The following is a 17963-nucleotide window of genomic DNA, read 5'->3' as shown; positions in this document are numbered from 1 at the left end:
TCATCCAATTCTGATTCACTTCTCCTCCTCAGATTGAGTCACTGTGCCTTTCTCACTGATGGAGCATAATGACTGTAATCATTCAGGGCACAGAACGTGTTCGAGCTCTCAATTTCTCTGCGTAGCACCACAACCCCCGTCGTGGGCTACCGGGGCTGTAGGGAGTCTGCGTTCAAGAACATGCTCACTTATTTAACTTCACAAACTCCTTTAAGAGCAGGTATTTGAAAAACTAATAATTAGGCCAAATTTCAGGAGAGTGGAACAGCAGAAAATATATCCTTAAAGCAAAAAGAACTTCCCCATGAAGTTTCAAGCCCGTGCTTTAGAGCAAAGAGGCACTAGAACCTCTCAGTGACAGAAGTACCTGCATATTTTAAGTATAAGCCTGGCCAACCTGCATCTTTTCTAGAACTTGATTTTATAAGTTGGAGCTGCTAAGTTTTCAAAAGTCCTGCCAGAACCAAACAGCTAGCGAAGAAAAACAATCACCCCAAAGAAACAAATTTTGCAGGAGCAAGAAGAACAATGCCTCATAATAGCAAATACCACGTAATTGTGTCTATGGACAAACCTGATAGCTCTGATAACAAACTGTTTAAAAAAAACAACAACAAATTTTGCTTAGAGGCACGGGTCAACTAAAAGGAAAAGATATATCTTCAGGAAAACAACTCTCTTAATTGAAGTATCGGTAGATATTTCCTTGACGGTTTGATCCAAATGAAAATACCGATGACTCTGAGGCCTGACACGCTGCCCTACTAACAGGGCAAGGCCTGCCAGGCTGGCAGCCCACCAGAAAAGCCCCAAAAAGCCCGGTGTCTCCATTTCGGCCTAGATTCGGATTGCAGTTCAGCTTCAGTGACTAGCACAGACTGCTTTGTTTGCAAAAGCCACATTTTTGCTAGGGACTGGGTCTCTGTGCTGAGCGAAACAATCTGGCCACACAGATGAAGCTGAAAACGGAGGGCATCAGCTTTGGGTACAACTGTCGGCTGTGTTACTTGCCGCTGAGCACTCGGCTCACTCCCCTCCCATCCCACCGTTAAACGCATCAGGGTTTAACATCAAGGCGTGCAGGATGGTGCTGCTCTTGGTGTACCGCTACAACAGAACACCCGTACGCGATTCACAAGACCGGGTAGTCCCAGATAGCCTCAAAAACAACTTCAGATATACGTCGCTGATAGCTCTAACTGCAAAAATAACGCAGCAGACCGTGGAAAAGAGCCGTAACTTCGGTCCTGCCAAAGAAAGGTCTCCTGGCGGCCTGGGTAATCGTGCCGGCCGTGCAGGCGTTCGCGCAGCAGCGGCACCGCCTGCTGGCCGAGGCAGGCACGCCTCCAGGCTGGCCGCGGGGCCGGGCTCCCAACAGGGCCCCTGTCCCCGGAGCGCTGCAACGCCCCGCGGGCAGCTTCGGGAGAGCCCGAAGGCTCACCATCAAGGGAGTAAGAGTAATCCAGGCGCCTTTTCTTCCTCTTACTAAGTTAGGGTAACAAATTCGATGGCGTTTGTGATGGAGGACGGTCTTAAATTCACTTGATTTGGCAATAAACTGCACAAAATTCTACGCATCATATAAGATGCAATGCACAAATTCCTATAATCGCATCAGTTACTCTGTAATAACAATATAACTGTGGTACAGCTGTACTCTGTAAATTAATATTGCTCAGTTCTATGAATACCCCGTAATACCAAATGACAATGTATACACAGCTCATAAAAAGGGATTATGAAGAGTGAAAGTCCTCCTGGTAGCTACTCCCCTGCCCATATATAAGATGAAAGTACTGGCTGCAGTTAGAAACATCCAGATATGGCTGAACCATACCTGAACTTGGTTTGAACTCCTCCCATTTACAGATCCAACAAAATCTTAGCAACTAGATATCATCGTTTTAAGTAGCAAGAGGTCTGGCTTAGATTGTGTTTTTTCTCAATGTAGTATAAAAGATCTGTTTTGTCAAGCATAGAAAAAAAATCTCTATTTTTGGGTGAAGACAAATCCATTTTTAAGGATACAATTAATGAGAATTTCCAATTTATAGGAGTTAAAGATAAGTGGTTTCAAGAGTGGGATTGTTTTCCTATCTGTAGTAGCATGCACTTGAATGATACCATGTGATGAAATGGCTTCTAAAAAGGCTGAAGAAACCAAGAGAAAAAAAATCCCCTCTCCCTTGCCTTTGTAGTTAGTTCCAAAGAAGCTATTCATCTTCATTTATTGAATTTTCTAAAATTCTTCAGTGCACCATTAGCTTTCAGTCAACTGGGCCTCTCTCTATGCTTTTACATTTCAACTACTTCATATTGTTTTCCCTTCAGGTTATTTACATGTTGCAATCAAGTCATTCCCGATCTTCAGTTAACAGATAAACAGACTGGGTATTTCAGCCTTTCACTGAGAGAAAGGCATTTTCTCTAGCCACTCAGCAATTTGATGGACGCTTTTAGAAGCCTGCAGATCGCACAGAACTCCAGACTCTAGAACCACATATATTATTGCAGCATTAATTCTCAACAAAACCTATAAAAATAAAATAATCTCCTTACTCTTGCTCAGGCCAGCACAAATGTTTTCTTCTTTTGCTACACCATTGCCTTTGCAGAGATCTGGACACCCCCACGGCTCCTCAGTCCTTCTCTGTCACTTCCTTTCTGCAGATACGGACTGGACTGCTTGTTCTGAGAGGCAAAGCTAGTGTTAATTGCAGTAACGTGCATTTTAACTCATAGACGTGCTCACAGTCATTAAGATGGCTCTGTATCAACAAATCTGCAGGTTTGTTTTCAACAGTCACTGATTTGCTCACAAAGTCGCATCAGAAAATGCTTTTATATCTATTTCCAGGTTAATAGAAATACCGAAAAGATGCTAGCTAGTATCTTCATTGTTGCTCGTAAACATGGTCCCATCAATCAGTCTGTGAACAGTGTCCAATAACTTCTGTATTTCAATTATCAAACCTTATGCCAAGATTAGCCAGAAGCCTGGTTTATCCTCCACGAGGATATCCTCTCAGGACATAAATTAGGCACTGCAGGGTACAGTAGATGCATTTCCCCCTTTGTACATGAACAAACCCAAACGAAGCCCAAGTCATCGCCCTGCGAAGCACTGCACGCTGCCTGCCGCGTGGGACAGGATGTTTGCTGGAGACACCGATCCTGGCAATATTAAGAAACACTTTGGGCTCCTGCTCAATTTGAATGGCTCACGGGCTGGAGGTCACATTAGTCATCAAATTTCTGCCAGGAATGCTTTCTTAATTCCTGCTCTGGGCTTGAGTGGTCCACTGAATTTTCCTTTCCCCTTTCCTCTGTTTGTGTAGGACTAAACATGGAATCACAGGGGCATTAAGGTTGGGAAAGACCTTCAGCATCACCTGGTTGTGTCCCCAAGCACCACGTCCAGCCTTTCCTTGAACACCCCAGGGGCGGTGACCCCACCACGTCCCTGGGCAACCCGTCCCAATGCCTGACCGCTCTTTCTGAGAAGAAATGTCTCCTCATTTCCAACCTGAACCTCCCCTGGTGCACCTTGAAGCCATTCCCTCTAGTCCTACCCCTGGTTACCTGTGAGAAGAGGCCGACCCCGAGCTCCCCACAGCTTCCTTTCAGGCAGTTGCAGAGAGCAATGAGGTTTCCCTGAGCCTCCTCTTCCCCAGACCGAACACCCCCCGTGCCCTCTGCCGCTCCTCACAGGACTTCTGCCCCAGACCCTAACACTGGGAGTCACTCCTCAGACTATTTGGCACCGAGTTCCACACAAATAACCAAGCAACACAAATACGCCAGAAGAAACTTGTGTTTAATAGAGAGAAACACGAGGACGCGAGGCAAGGATCACAGCAGCGATGGCGGCCCCGAAATGGCGGCGGCCACCGCCCTGCGCCTGCGCCTCACCGCGCCCCCCGCGCCTGCGCCTCACCGCGCCCCTCCCCTCTCCTTCCTTCGCGCGGCACCGCTCACTCTCCCCCCACGTGACCCAGCCCTCTGGCCGCGCTCCACCAATCAGCGACGCGCAACGTCCGCACGTGATTAGCAGGGGAGCTCCCGCGAGCTCCGTTCTCCCTCCGGTTCCACTTCCGGTTCCGGTTCCGGCCCGGCGCTCGGACGCGGAGGCGGTGGCGGCGGCCTCGGCCCCCCCGGCACGGCGAGGTGAGGCGGGGAATGGCGGGAGGCGGCCGGGCCTGGGCCTCGGCCTCTTGGGCCTCTCGGGCCTCTCGGGCCTGGTGGGGCGGCCCCGGGGCTGGGCGGGCAGGGCCGGGCCGCGGGGTGCTGGGCCCGGAGTGCTGGGCCTGGGAGCGGCCCCCGGTGTGTCCCGGCCGGTAACGTGTGTTCCTCCTCCGTGGCGCCGCGCGTGTGCCCCGCAGATGTCGGAGGACCTGGCCAAGCAGCTGGCCAGCTACAAGGCGCAGCTGCAGCAGGTGGAGGCCGCGCTGTCGGGGAACGCGGAGAACGAGGACCTGCTCAAGCTGAAGAAGGACTTGCAGGTGAGGGCGGCGGCACGGGGTGGCTGCGCCGGCTGCCGGTGCCGCGGCTGAAATACGTTCCCGATGGCTTTAGTGCTTCATTTTCCCGTGATTTCATATAATTGTTGTATGGTTGGGTGGGGGAGTAGCACCGACAAAGTTTGACCTACTTACAGTCTGTCCTGTACATTGCCCAAAACACACACGATTTTACATGGCAAACTTTTTTTTGCTGAAAACCCTAGCTAAGGAACGGTGAAAGATATGCCAGTGCTGTCTCTGCTATCTTTTTGGTTTTCTTTTAAGGTGTTTCTCAGAAAGGTTGGACTTAACTGCTCACCTTTTTCTGGGGCTAGTTTATAATAGCAGTAAATCAGAGAAGTAGAAAAACTTAAACCTGAGAGGCATAAAATTATTCCGATGAAATTACACATTGGTTAAAGGGTACCATTATTTCTTGTCACTGTGCTGAATTCTAATGGGTGGGCTCAACCTGATGCCTTTCCGCTTAGCTTTGAGTTGTCAAATCATTGATCCAGAATCTGTTTGTTCATTACCTGCTCTTGCAATGATGCAAATTTTAGAGTATTTCAGAATTCCTTATGCATCTAAGCATCCGTTGTGTTAAGGCTTACTTACGAAAGGAAAAAGATGCCCTTCATTTGCCACCTGCAGTTTTTGAAACGTTTGCCCATACCGCATTCCAAAGAGCTCAGGAACATTTCTGGTCGTTAGGCTGCTGTTCAGTGACAGGAAGACCACCAGTCTCATGTTAAACTAGTAACTGGTCTCTGAGGTTCTTGTCTATCTAAAGACACCTTGGCATAGGCGTGAACAGCAGTACTGCTGAAACCTCATGTGAGAGTGCAAGATGCTGCCTCGTTTCTGTTGTGCGTTGCTTTAGCTCTCAAGTTTTAAAATATGTGCAAGTATGCAGTGCGAAATTCAGTGACCGCTATGGTGGATGGAAATAACAGCGATAAAATGAAGCTTCAACCAGAATACAGGTAGTGCCTCAAATCGGTGATCTTTAGAATTCCTTTTAAATTGTGAAGGCTTTGTGCCCGCAGGGCACTTTATAGATCACCTTAATGTCCTTCGCTGTACGCTGTTAAAAGCATGTGTATATTTTTATATTTTTAAAATGCACAGCAAAACCCATATGCGATGATATTTCCAATACCAACACGACCTTGGCTTTGATGTGCAGAGATCATTGATGTGAAAGGACAACTTGCACACTTTTTAGTAAAAGCTTTCTGCACAGAATGGGGAAGATGTTTACACTTTCGTCCCCAAAAGGTTTGCTATCCATACGTTCCACCTTTGACAATGACATAGATAATGTTGTACAGACAATATGTCAACCAAACAATTGTAGAAATGGGCTGAATGCCTTAGTGCCCTGACTAAGTAGCTTTTTTTTGTTCAACCAGAATGTTACTATGTAACTGAAACATCTTTTTCCACCATAATCAGGGATGCGCTACTGCATTTCATATACTCGGCTTATCGCTGAGTAACAAAATTAAAATAAATATTGTAAGAAACTTAGCTTTTTACCTTTTGTTTCACTGAAGCACTTCTTAGGATGCTGTCCATGCAGCCAAGGACCAAACTTCACCCTTTGCGTGCGGCAGAATTGATGGCAGCTGTCATCTTCTGCAGTTAGGGACGATATTCACGGGTGTTGCATGCTAGGGTGTAAAGCTCTGTCTGGGTTTTAGAGACCAGGTGGTGAGGAGAAATCCTGACAAATTCTGACTAGCATTCTCTGCAGGTCACACTCTGTGTCATGGGGCCATGGCAGCAAGCCCGGTTGTTCAGCTCAGTTGTTCAACTTGGTAAGCTGCTGCGGTAGTCGCTGCTGTTGAGAAACTTTCTTTGAATAAACTGTTCCCTTAGAGACTGTGTTGGAGCTATCTTGTGAGTTGCAACAGAATTTCTATCTTGTGTGCTTAGCACTGTATTTGCGGATATTGAATGAAGGCTTTTTTGTTTATTACCTGAGCTAGTCTTTTTAAACCCACAGCTGCAGCGGGATGTGAAGCTGTGAGGAACATTCAGGCTTCACAGAGCCTCAGCTGAATGTTGTTTGTCTGTAACTCCTTTAAATGAAATATTTCCTGCTAATTAGGAGGGTGACAGTGGCTCATACTGAGATACTCTTAAGAACTGAAGGTTATTTTTTTTTTTGTGAACTGCAGAGTTGCCTGGTGTTATGCAAAAAGTTCAAATGTTCTTTTAGGTGCTGGCTCCTAAGTCTGATTTTTAATTCTAGTCAAAATCAGTGGTACTGATCTTGGAGAATACAAATATAATATGGGGGGGAAGTTGAGGAGGGTAGCATGCTCCTGTCTGTGAGTGAATAATATTTAAAAGAAATGGAGAAACTTGTTAAGTACTTAAAAGCCTTTTTCTCTTGTTTTTGCCTCGCTGGATTAGCAAGGGAAGGCCTGACCTGAAATCTTGAGGTCATGGATTTTGAGAAAAGTGAACACTTCAATTTAAGTGACTTAAAGAAATCAATTTCCTAAGGATGCATCTGAATGCTTTCTAGAAAAGAGAGGGCTTTACTGAGTGGCAGTCTTGGAAGGTGCTGGCACTGAGTACGTCAGTTCAGACAATGCAGATATTTGAGGAAACACTTTTCAGGTTATTCAAACTTAGAGATGTTACATTATGCTTGCAGCAGTTGTGTGTTTATAGGTTATATAAAGTACTCAGCAAGTCCCAGCACAGAAGAGATGGAAGTAACTGCTGGCTAGACAGAGAATAGAAGCAGTACATGCTTGACTTTTTGTCTTTCTTAGAGCGCTGTCCTGCTGATTATTTGCTCTGCCACTCGTGTGCTTTTTGGGCAGTAACCAGTATCACGTGCAGCCATCTGTACAGAGAGCCACACCGCTGATGTGTCTTAATCTTACTTCGCCGTGAGGCTGTCTAGCTGTGTCTTTGTGCCTATGGATAAACAATTCCCCTAGAAAGAAATCCCATAAAAATAGAATGGGCAACTTTTCTGAAATTTTGTGGAAGGCATGGGGAACGTTACAGGGAGGACTATGGATCTTTTTATCTACATGGGCAATAAGTGAATTTAGTTAAATGATTTATAAAATAAAAAAAGCACCCCCCTTTGGTCCACTACATCAGCTATGAATTCATTGCAGTAACTTCAGAAAAACAGACCTGTAAGCTTGGGGTAAAAAATTCGTGGTAAGAGTTCTGAGATATTATTCTGTGCTATTTTTTCTTTTATAGGAAGTCATAGAATTAACCAAAGATCTCCTTTCGACACAACCTTCAGAAACTCTTGCAAGTTCTGACAGTTCTGCTTCTGCTCTGCCCAGCCACTCCTGGAAGGTTGGGGACAGATGTATGGCAATATGGAGTGAAGATGGACAGTAAGTGTAGAAAACTTCTCTAACCGTTACGTGAAATAGTTCAATGGTAAGAGACTTTCATTCAGCTTGTACTGCCCCTAGGGCGACTAAAAAGCAAAAAGAAACACGCTATTGGCTATCATCATACTCCTCTTATTAAAGGTCAGTAAAGTAGGTGAAAAGCAAAGAGCTGTGGGGTCATTTTCTAGGAATGCCCTGTTTGTCACTAGCCTTGTCAAAGTAGAGCACCTTTGGTAAATTCCCATCTGTTAATGTAATAAATGGCAGACTTCCGTGAATTGATCTTAGGGCAGCGTTTCATAAAAGTTACATAATACTAATATTATATTATCATAATAATTGATCAATATCAAGAAAAATGCTTGTTGTATCTCAGTTTGTGTCAATAATTGGAAATTAGTTTTTAACTGGAAATATCTTTTGGCTATGAAATAACTGGCTATGCAGTGTAGTTAAAGAATTAACTGACCTTTGGAATTTAGTCTCCACTGTGTTAGCCTTTGAAGTTCCGGGAACCAAATTAGTTCATTCTGACTTCTTAATTTTTGAAATAAACATTCTAAAATTAGGAATGTGGTTCTATTAATATTTGTATTAACCACACAAATTTTGGCATAACTGTTAATATTTCAGGTAGAAAACAAACCTAATGATTAACAATTTTTCTGTCACAGATTTTTAATAACTAAAATGCCTTTGTGTAAGAATTTTAAAAAGATAATGTTATATTGTGTGTGTTTGGTCACCACTGGGGCATTCCTCTTACTCTGATACTGGGTTAGAGGATCAGAGTTCGAAGAAGAACGTGTTGGAGTGTCCACTGAAGTGGCAGGTGTTTTGGCAGCTCAGCATGCCAGTATTGGACGTCATTTGTATGACTGTCTTCTTACTTCATGCAGTTTGGGTTTCCCTGTATGGTGCAAGGCATTATCATTTAGCTCAGCGTAAGGCGTTAGCCCACTAAAATTATAGAGACTCGTTTAGTAGATATAAACTGGAATACTGTCTGTAAAACATCTCATTTTGTTCCTCAGTTTGTCTCAGAGATAACCTTTTGTTCTGAATCCAGACTCAAATTGTTTTAATGTTCTTGGAAATGTCACGCTTTCTCCCCTCTTCCCCATCAGGAGGTCCATTTGATTGACTACTGCATTTCATACGCATAAATTCAAAATGGACCTGTTTCTGTTAAAATTTCAAAATTGGGATTTCAATTCAATAAGAAAACTTAGAACGTTTTAAATGTTGAAGGGGAAATATTTTTGAATGCGTGAGTTGTTTTTCTTTATTCTTTTTTATATGGAGGAGAAGGGAACCAAACCTTTTCTGCCATGAGCTGACAGTTCCTGAAACTTCCCAGTGAATTCCCTGAAAGCTGTGTTCCTTGAGTGCTGGATCGTGCTGGGGCTTTTTCCAGTCCCATGACCTGCCAGAACTAGAAACAAAATCAGAATTTCTGATTAGATTGCCCACGCATTAATCATTAGTCTTGCTAACTGTGAGACCATTGCTTCTTGCTGCCAAAGGTCAAATAGAACCAAGCCCAGTCTTTGTACTCGTGTCCTTTTGACCTTAAGGACATGATCTCTTGGGTTTCATTTGGGTATTGTCCCTGAGAAGGAAGGCTGATAGTTTTTTACTTAATGCCATTAGCTGGCTGACAGTGTAGGTGTTGAAGGGCTGAGTATTGAACCTTTACTCACATGCTTACAGCCATGATATCTTTACAGGTGTTATGAAGCTGAGATTGAAGAAATAGATGAGGAGAATGGAACAGCTGCAGTCACTTTTGCTGGATATGGCAATGCTGAAGTTACACCGCTGTTCAACCTCAAGCCTGTGGAAGAGGGAAGAAAAGCAAAAGAGGACAGTGGCAACAAACCCATGTCCAAGTAAGTAATATACAGGCACGGGTCTGAAAGCTACTTGGTTTTTTATTTTTTCACCCTCCCTCACAGCTATGAAAATTGGCTGATGAAATAGAATTTCTCTTTGATATCTTCACATATTTGTGGTGAAGGATCATAAATCAGTCTGGCATATAACGTTTGGCAGATCAGATGATTGTGGCTGGTATTGTATGTATGATGTATCCTGGTAAGATAACATGATAGGCTTTGTTGTGCTCAGATCATGCTATTTATTGCAAGATACCAAATATCGAACCGGTAGACTAAAAAAAGGTAGTACTTTCTGGTTGCCAGCAGAGAGCCTGCAATTTTCAGCCCAGCTCCACAGCAGGCTGCTCTCAGATGTGTAACGTGGCGCACAACTGAGTGCACGTAGTACAAAGGACTTGTGCTCCTGCCCCTATCCATGTGTTGGGATAGCTGCGTTGACCCCATCACTGGGGAGATGAGCTTTACTTAATATCCCACTGTGCCTAACAAAGAAAGTATTTTTCATGTTTTAACCTTTTGGGGACAAAAATATGCAGTACAATTTCAGACTTTACTATAGGCACCTTGTCCAGGGGCTCATTCTGAGGAATGCTGGTGTGGCATAGATTGATTCTTGAACTTCCTTATCTTACTGAAAAAAAACCATCTCTGTTCCTTTCCTTCCATCCCTGTCCAGTACCGGTTAGCATATGAGTGCTGTAGGCATCTAGAAAAATTTGGGCTTTTCACTCAGATGGGCTAGTTAAATTTTCCAAACACTAGATGCTTCTGAGAAGTGCTGGTAGGTTCCTTTCCAGACTCAGAAATGAATTGCATGCATTCCCACGGGTTGCTGCATTTGGCATGGTATTAATCAGGTGGTTCTTATTATTGTGCCCAAATACACAAAGGAGTAATGCAATGCTTAAGCATGGAAAGATATAGTTCTTTAAATTACTACTTTTATTTCCTCTCTCCCCCTATGAAGTGGAGAATATTTACATGGTTTATGTCCTTATGGAAAAACTATTGTCTCTCTTACAGAGGTTTTAGTTTCTTACAGGATGCTCTATAAATATCAGGAGAAAGGCACAAACATAAAATGTATTTTTTTCCCTTTCTTCCAGAAAAGAGATGATAGCCCAGCAACGCGAGTATAAAAAGAAAAAAGCTTTGAAAAAAGCTCAGAGAATTAAAGAACTTGAACAGGAACGGGAGGACCAGAAAGTCAAGTGGCAACAGTTCAACAACAGAGCATATTCTAAAAACAAGAAAGGCCAGGTTTGTTCGCGCTCTGTATGCGAATAGTAACAGGTTATAGAATTCTGTGCGTAACTGGGGAGAGAGGTGGCGGTGTTTTTTAAAGGGAACTTCCTCACCTTTGGCATTTCAAAGTATGCAGTTCAGTATTTTATATACTTTCAAGGCCTGGTTTTGCGCTTACCTTGGAGAACTGGGTAACTGCTCTCAGCTGCAAGGTACCGTTTGTTGGAGTGAAGCTTCTGAGGCCTGTCTAAACCAACAAGCCTGACTTCTTCTTGTGTTTATGATGTAGCAGGCACAGCACTAAATAACTGCCATGGGTTAGTAAGCACGCTGCAAAAAAGTTAGCATCTTAAAACTTTACTTAATTTTTATCATGGCTGGACCAAGAGCTGCTGGACATTGTTCTAAAAGTTTGGTCTCCCTTGTGAGCAACGAACAAAGATCATCTCACGAGGAAGGTGACTTGTATTCGTTGTCGGTCTGACCCAGGCCAACAAAGTGCAAAAATCACATCCAGTACATGCCAGCCAGGAAGCTCCCAGCTGTTGTCTCATCTGCTTGTGATGTGCCACAGATGAGCTAGCCCTGTTGAAAGCTTGCTTGCTTCTAGAGTAAGAAGTTGAGGATTTTGAAAGACTTCAAATGGTAATATTTGCTCATTTTTAAAAGCAAGTCAGACGTTATTCAGAAACGGTGTTTTCTGTTTCATTTGCAGGTAAAGAGGAGTATTTTTGCTTCTCCAGAGAGCGTAACCGGCAAGGTTGGAGTTGGAACATGTGGAATTGCAGACAAACCTATGACACAGTATCAAGATACCTCTAAATATAATGTCAGGCATTTGATGCCTCAGTAACAGGGGAAAAAGGTGGAACTTCATCTCTGCAGGGCTTTACACTTATCTTTTTACCATTATATTTTTCTAAAAGTAAATTATTTGTTGGCACATAGAAAGTAGTCCATTTTGTCACCATCACTTTGGCTTCAGCTGATACGAGCCTTAAATTTCCAACTATTGATTTGATTTCCCCTAATCATTGAACTTTTTGTAGCTGCATTAAAATACATTCTGCAGGTAAATGCTTTCATGAACTGCTGCACCCTGTTATGCAGAAAGCAGTAGTTTCCTGGAAGCTTGATCTCCAGAATCTTCCATTCATACTGGTGGTAAAGTTTTCTTTTCTTTTTTCTGTCCTTAAGAAAAGTGGTGGTATAAAAATGGCACCGTAACAGCCTCCCTCATTTCTGTAGTCACAGTGCTGTCTGCTGGTCTCGGTGACAGGCCCAGCATTACAGAGCTGCTGCAGTGCTGTAGAGAGAGCTAGGCTCCATCGTAGCTTTTAAGTCACGTGGAATTGCTAAGGAAGTTCTGAGTTACTCCCTTACAAATCCACGGAAGATCGATTTGTACAGCTGTGAATGAGGGCAGAACAGGGCCGGTACGATCCTTATTACTAAGTACTATTCATGTGCTAGAAACAATAAATCTGACTTTAATTCCAGCCTAAATTTCCTGTACTAAAAGTTAAGCAGAGGAGATCTTTTTTTTTATACTCAAATTGTAACAGGAAGTTACTGAAACATAACCAGAAAACCATAGGAAAAGATGTTTGGACTGCAGTTTCAAGAGTGGAACTGTACTTAAAGCGTGCCCCAGGGATTAGAGTTGAGAGAACTCTAGATGGTTGTGCTTTGGAAATGAATCATCACCTCCCCTCGTGTAGTTCTTAGAAACTAAAAGGTTTGATGGTCACAGACCTTGAACACACAGCAACACCTTGTGTCTGGGCTGCCTCCATCTAGAAGAGTAGAACTGAAGCCTAGCAGGTATGAATGCCTAGATCCCTCGTAGTTGTGAGTGAGTGAAGGTTAGTCCCAAGTTTCTGTCCGTAAATAACTGACTGGCCCTAGTGTTCATTGTAACTTCAGCTGTATTACAGTGCTGCTGAGCCCCTCCAATTTTATTCAGGAAACCACGTGTAAAAGCTCTTGCTTTTTTTGTATTTTATGTGATTTGCTTTCCTCTGTTATTTGTCTCTCACTTACGGTAGTGGTGCCATCTCTGAATCCGTAATGTGGTTAAAGAAGTTAATGGGTAGCCCTGTATACAATGTAGATATTATTTTTGTAAAATCTAGGGCTGAGTTAATGGACAAGAGTACATCAGCTGTTTCCCCATTAAATAATTAAAGGGTGTGTCTTGTCCATTAACCCTGACCATTATTTCCCTGTATATTATGTTAATGTAGCTCATTTTGTAATTTGTTACCTAGATCAGGTCACGTCAGCAATTGTTGATGCACTGATTGGTGGAACTGTCCATCAGTTACCTGAGTCACAACTCAAGCTAAACTCTACAACTGGTAGTTTAGAATCCATACATAGAAAAAAGTTTTCCCTATAATGGGAGAAGGTGATTTTTATGAATACAAAGTGTGTTAATTTCAGTTTTGTATGTTTAACTTTTATTAAATAAAGTGTTTAAAATCTGCTGGATATATTTGACAAGGTGAACGTACCTAAGTGTGGCATGGGCACAGTAAATGAGCAGGAGGGAGGCAAGTATAGAAGCTGCTGATGTTACACAGAACAGATGGAGAAAAGGGGGTATACTGAATATGATACTCAAAAGTGAATCAAGACTATGTCACTGTCAGTACACATTCAATTCCTCATCTTCACTGCTAGTGTGTGTGGGGGGGTGAGTTTTCTTTTGACTAGAAGAAATAATTTATAGTAAAACAATTTGAGGGAAGACCCTGCTGCTTTTTAGAGAGGGAGTTTGTACTGCAGCCTGCACCCTATAGTGATGTCTCTGCAATGACGGTGGTGATAGTTCTGCAATGCTGACAGCTACTTGAGGAAAGTCACCTGTTATCTTTTACAGATAGATAGCTTTGATAGAGATTCTGTATCACTTTCTTCAGACAAAAAGGAGCATCTTTGTAAGGTTACAACAAAAAAGCACTAAAGTAGACAGAACTGGGTTTCTCAGAAAGCCATGTAAGCCTTCCCTTAACTCTACCTGATCAGTTTTCTTTTTGGAAAAACACTTTTAGGGAAAGACTTAAACCATACAATAATGTACTCTGGCTTGCAGTAAGTGTAACAAATAGTCTATCACAGGACTGTTCCCTAGTTCTGAAACAAACCTGAGGTTACAGCAAGTCACTAGAACGCAACGGCCCTCCCTTATTGTGACAGCCCAGCCCAAGGTGAACTTGGGCTTATGGGCTTGGTTTTTGCTGATCCTTTCCCTGCCCAAATTAACAGAACTCAAATACAGTTGTTCTGGCCTGATGTAGAAAAAAGCACCTCTTACAACCTGGGCTGCCTACTAAACTTAGCTGTAGTTCTGTTGGGCACCATGAAAAAATGCTGCTTACAGAAACCGTTGCTACATATACTTTTTTCTTTCTTCCCCCAAGTGCCTCACCTGAAATAGCTTGTGACACACAACAACCACTATGGCTGGGGTGGTCCACTCTACAGAAGAGAGAATAACTTTAAGATCACTTGTTTAAAACCAAACCAAACCCCCTAAAACTGACATCTTTGCTACAGCCATTCCTCATGGTGCTTGATTAAATGGCTGTTCTCCCTCATTCTGTAGCACAGCGCCACTAACTGCATAGTCCCAATAATGTAGCTTGAATTAATTTTTTTTAAAGCATCACTGGTGATTGCCAAAACAACAACAGAAGTTCCTTACTTTACAACAGCTGAAGTGGTTTTTGACTTCTGGGCCTCTCAGCAGATTAAGTATCTACCCCCGTGCTAGCAACTGCTACCATAAAGCAGCCAGTACTTCAGAAATACCAAAAGGAAGAAGAGGTAGTGTTAAGCATAAAAGTAAGATGCAAAAATGCTGAGCTAGAGACATTTTGGAAAAGTATTTCTTTTGTCAGAATACAGATTTGTTCCTTTAATGCCCAAGAAGAGCACTATAGGACGCATGTCTCCTCTTAAAAGCAAATTGCTATAGAAAATAGTTTATCTAGCACAATCCTGAGATTGTACAAATGGTAATCTCCTGGGGAAATGAGAACAGCACGAATCTGAGACTCCTAACTCACTGTAACCATTTAGAACAGTCTTAAGAGTAGCAATATTAAATACTGTGAATGTTGCCATCACAGTTACATTTTTTTAAAGAGATATTACTGATTTTTAATCAGTAACTTGAGACATTAAGTATATAGAGGTAAGAGAGGAATTATACTGACCAATGCAAGGCTCATGGTCACGGAACTCCACTGAGGCTGCTGTTTCACTTAGTTCTGAAGCTGTCTGGCCTCCAAGAGATTTGGAAATACAAAGGTCTTCAGCAACTGCAATTCAATGCTGGAGGTGTTTGGAAGGCAAAAAAAGATACGGTAAACTTCTATATTTCCCCTTGACTTTTCTCTACTAGCCTGAGCTGGCACATTGGCAGTACTTTGTGGACCAGCCACCATTTGTGTGTCTTAGAGCAGTTACACTGAGCACGGGGTGACTGAAAATGCTCTGGGGTCAGGCCCAACAGAAGCATCACTACCTTGGCACTGGTGGTGGTGTTTGCATTGCAGTGTTGGTGCAAGCTTTATCCCATCACTAAAAAGCCTCATTTAAATTACATGGCAAAAAGGAAGGCAGTTTGCATCACAGCTCTGGTAAACATCCATGCCCTATACCCAAGCTAGCTACCTATTAACACATGACCCGATTAAGCAACTTCATCTTGACTCTAGAGGTTCTGACATTTCAGTGAAGGCACAGCTACACAAAAGGACAACTTCCCCTTGTGAAGGAATTATTCTAAACTGAACTCACCTTGCTTTATGATTCCTCAGTCCGTACAGAAGTGCAAAGCTTTCCCATGATGAATGCTGATGGAAATGGAAAGTGCCTGGAAATGTCTTGCTCTCACCTAGATTGAGGTGATGCGAGTTCCCGCAGAGCACAGGTATTCCCTAAGGCAACAAGTACGGTTTTGTCTAGCTGTCCTCTACTCCAGAAGAGCAGAAGGCTTTTACATTTTCCCACCAAGCCTTCCAGAAGGAGATTCAAAACAATTCATTATTTTGAGACAAGTATTTTCGAGAAGGGGTTAAATGGAAAGACCTCCCTAACCTTAGCTACACTAAGCACTAGGTAGTTAGCTGGTAGCCCAAGTCAAGGAATGCGCTAAGTCTGTATGTTCTGAATAGCAACTACATTTGAAAACACCATAACATTGCTAGATTGCTTTGATGGTTTATCCCATTTTGTTGTAATGTCCCTCACAATCAAAACTAATCCTTTCTAAAATGCAGCCCTGCTGCAACGTTCATAAACCCAATGGGGCATTAAAGGGGCCAATTTGGCCCACAGCTGACAGCACACGCATGGAGTGGCTTTCTGGCTCACTAACATGTCTTTCAGTAGGAATCACAGCAGGGAAGAGCAGATGAACACTAAACCTGTCTTCTCTCAAGCCATCCCTGTAATTATCACCTTGTGGAGGAGGCACGCAAGAGTTATTGCTAGCTGGAAGGAAATAGGAAATGCCAGTGTCCTCCAGACCCATACCCATCAGTCAGATCCACACGATGAGACATCCCAGAGAACCCTATTGCAAAAACAAACAACAAACTGGGAGCACGCCTGGAGGTGGGATTAGTATTATTGCCTTTTACTCATCATTCCTCTCTGCTTGATCCCTTTACTCAGCTAACACGCTTCCAACATGTGAACACACTTCACGGCCTTACAAGCGCTGGCTGGGACCATCCCATGCTCCCCTGAAAGTCACTGAGGCAGCTGCCTTCCCTCACCCAGCTGAGAGCTGACATAAATCCTGTGCAGTGCTTTGTTTCCTCAGAGTAAATGCCACATTACAGTGCAGCCTCGCTGCACGGCTGCAGCACAGCAGACTACAATCCATGTTTTATGGATGAGGGGACAGAACCAAGATGGTGAGTGACTTGTTAAAGGCCACGTGAACCAGCTCACCCCGGGACGTTTGGGAGCACCAGGCCACGCGCAGAAATGTTCTGCTATCTAACGCGGTCCCATGGAGCTGGCGTGGAGCCCCTTTCAGCAGAAGCACGGATTTGGATCTGCATCTGGCCTAATTACTTAGCAGAGGATCCCAACAGGCAAAGTTCACACGAGCCCCCTCCGCAGTGGGCCGGCGTGTACAAAATGGCTCCTGCTGAGCTCGGCTGCCAGCCTCCCCGCTCCTTCCCTTCCCTCCACACACGCACAAACCCACCGCGCTACGGAGGCGCACAGAAGGCTCCGCAAGGCCCAAAGCTCTGCCCACACACAGGACAGCCGCTGCCCCTTCCCAGGGCAGCCCTGGCTCTGGGCCTCACGCGTGTGCTACCACCAAAGGGGCCGGCGTTCTCCAATGCGGTAGCATAGTGTTACATTAAAATATCACCGACGGCAGCACACACCTCACAGGGACAGCCACCCTTCCAAGGGGCTGCCCAGTAATTCCTCCTGCTCGGCCTTTTTCAAAGGACCCCAAAAGGAGCATCCCTCCTTTCAGGTAACTCCTCAGCTGTGGTGGACCACAGCAACACCACAGACGGGAGCCCTAAAAACCATGCGTTCAGTAGTACATCCATAGCACCGATACCCATAGCCTCTGTATTCCTCCTTCTGCCTACTACACAGCCCAGTCCTCTTCTCAGGGGGAAATAAACAAGCAGTACGTACATACCATCTGCAGGCCTTTCTGGAACACGTACCTCCAAAGGAAAACACCGCGCGTGCAGTCAGCCACTCTCCTGCCCTACGTCCGTCCTTCCAACCATCGCTCAGCTCTATCGGCCCATTTCAAGCAGAGCTGACAGCACATCAGTATTTGCAACAGCATTCATTTTTGAGGTATTTTGCACAGGCTGGTGAACAGAGAGGAAGAGAGATGCACTCCTCTTCCCCCAGGGCCCACAGGACAATTCAGG

At 44.0% G+C, this 17963-nt stretch overlaps 1 protein-coding gene and 2 long non-coding RNA genes across 3 annotated transcripts in view; 1 reads left to right on the top strand and 2 right to left on the bottom strand.

The window, feature by feature from the left end:
• LOC310902613 overlaps window positions 1–3857 on the bottom strand; it is a 45350-nt gene extending 41493 nt beyond the window's left edge. The window contains exon 1 of the long non-coding RNA XR_014586816.1: window positions 2560–3857. This is a non-coding gene — a long non-coding RNA (uncharacterized lncRNA). The remainder of the gene's footprint in view (window positions 1–2559) is intronic.
• A 169-nt stretch (window positions 3858–4026) lies between these two features.
• SMNDC1 (survival motor neuron domain containing 1) lies at window positions 4027–13524 on the top strand. The gene is made up of 6 exons (XM_083844447.1): window positions 4027–4167; window positions 4383–4502; window positions 7743–7885; window positions 9616–9777; window positions 10893–11046; window positions 11747–13524. The coding sequence occupies exons 2-6, from the start codon at window positions 4383–4385 to the stop codon at window positions 11882–11884; spliced, it is 717 nt and encodes a 238-aa protein (XP_083700573.1). The 5' UTR covers window positions 4027–4167; the 3' UTR covers window positions 11885–13524.
• Window positions 8946–9722, bottom strand: LOC310902614. The gene is made up of 2 exons (XR_014586817.1): window positions 9589–9722; window positions 8946–9320 (listed from the first exon to the last, which is right to left on the bottom strand). It is a non-coding gene; the product is annotated as an uncharacterized lncRNA (long non-coding RNA).
• Window positions 13525–17963: the final 4439 nt, after the last annotated feature.

This window comes from Anser anser, assembly GCF_964211835.1.
Source record: "Anser anser genome assembly, chromosome: 7".
In the NCBI taxonomy this organism is placed as follows: Eukaryota; Metazoa; Chordata; class Aves; order Anseriformes; family Anatidae; genus Anser; species Anser anser.
The sequence above is the reverse complement of the archived record's forward strand: the minus strand, read 5'-3'. Positions and strand labels throughout refer to the sequence as shown.

Bases quoted from the DNA above. Each gene is read 5' to 3' on its own strand.
- SMNDC1 (XM_083844447.1), top strand. From the start codon at position 4,383: ATGTCGGAGGACCTGGCCAAGCAGCTGGCCAGCTACAAGGCGCAGCTG. The intron at 7,886-9,615 runs GTAAGTGTAGAA...ATATCTTTACAG, and splicing joins ATATGGAGTGAAGATGGACA to GTGTTATGAAGCTGAGATTG. The intron at 9,778-10,892 runs GTAAGTAATATA...CCTTTCTTCCAG, and splicing joins GGCAACAAACCCATGTCCAA to AAAAGAGATGATAGCCCAGC.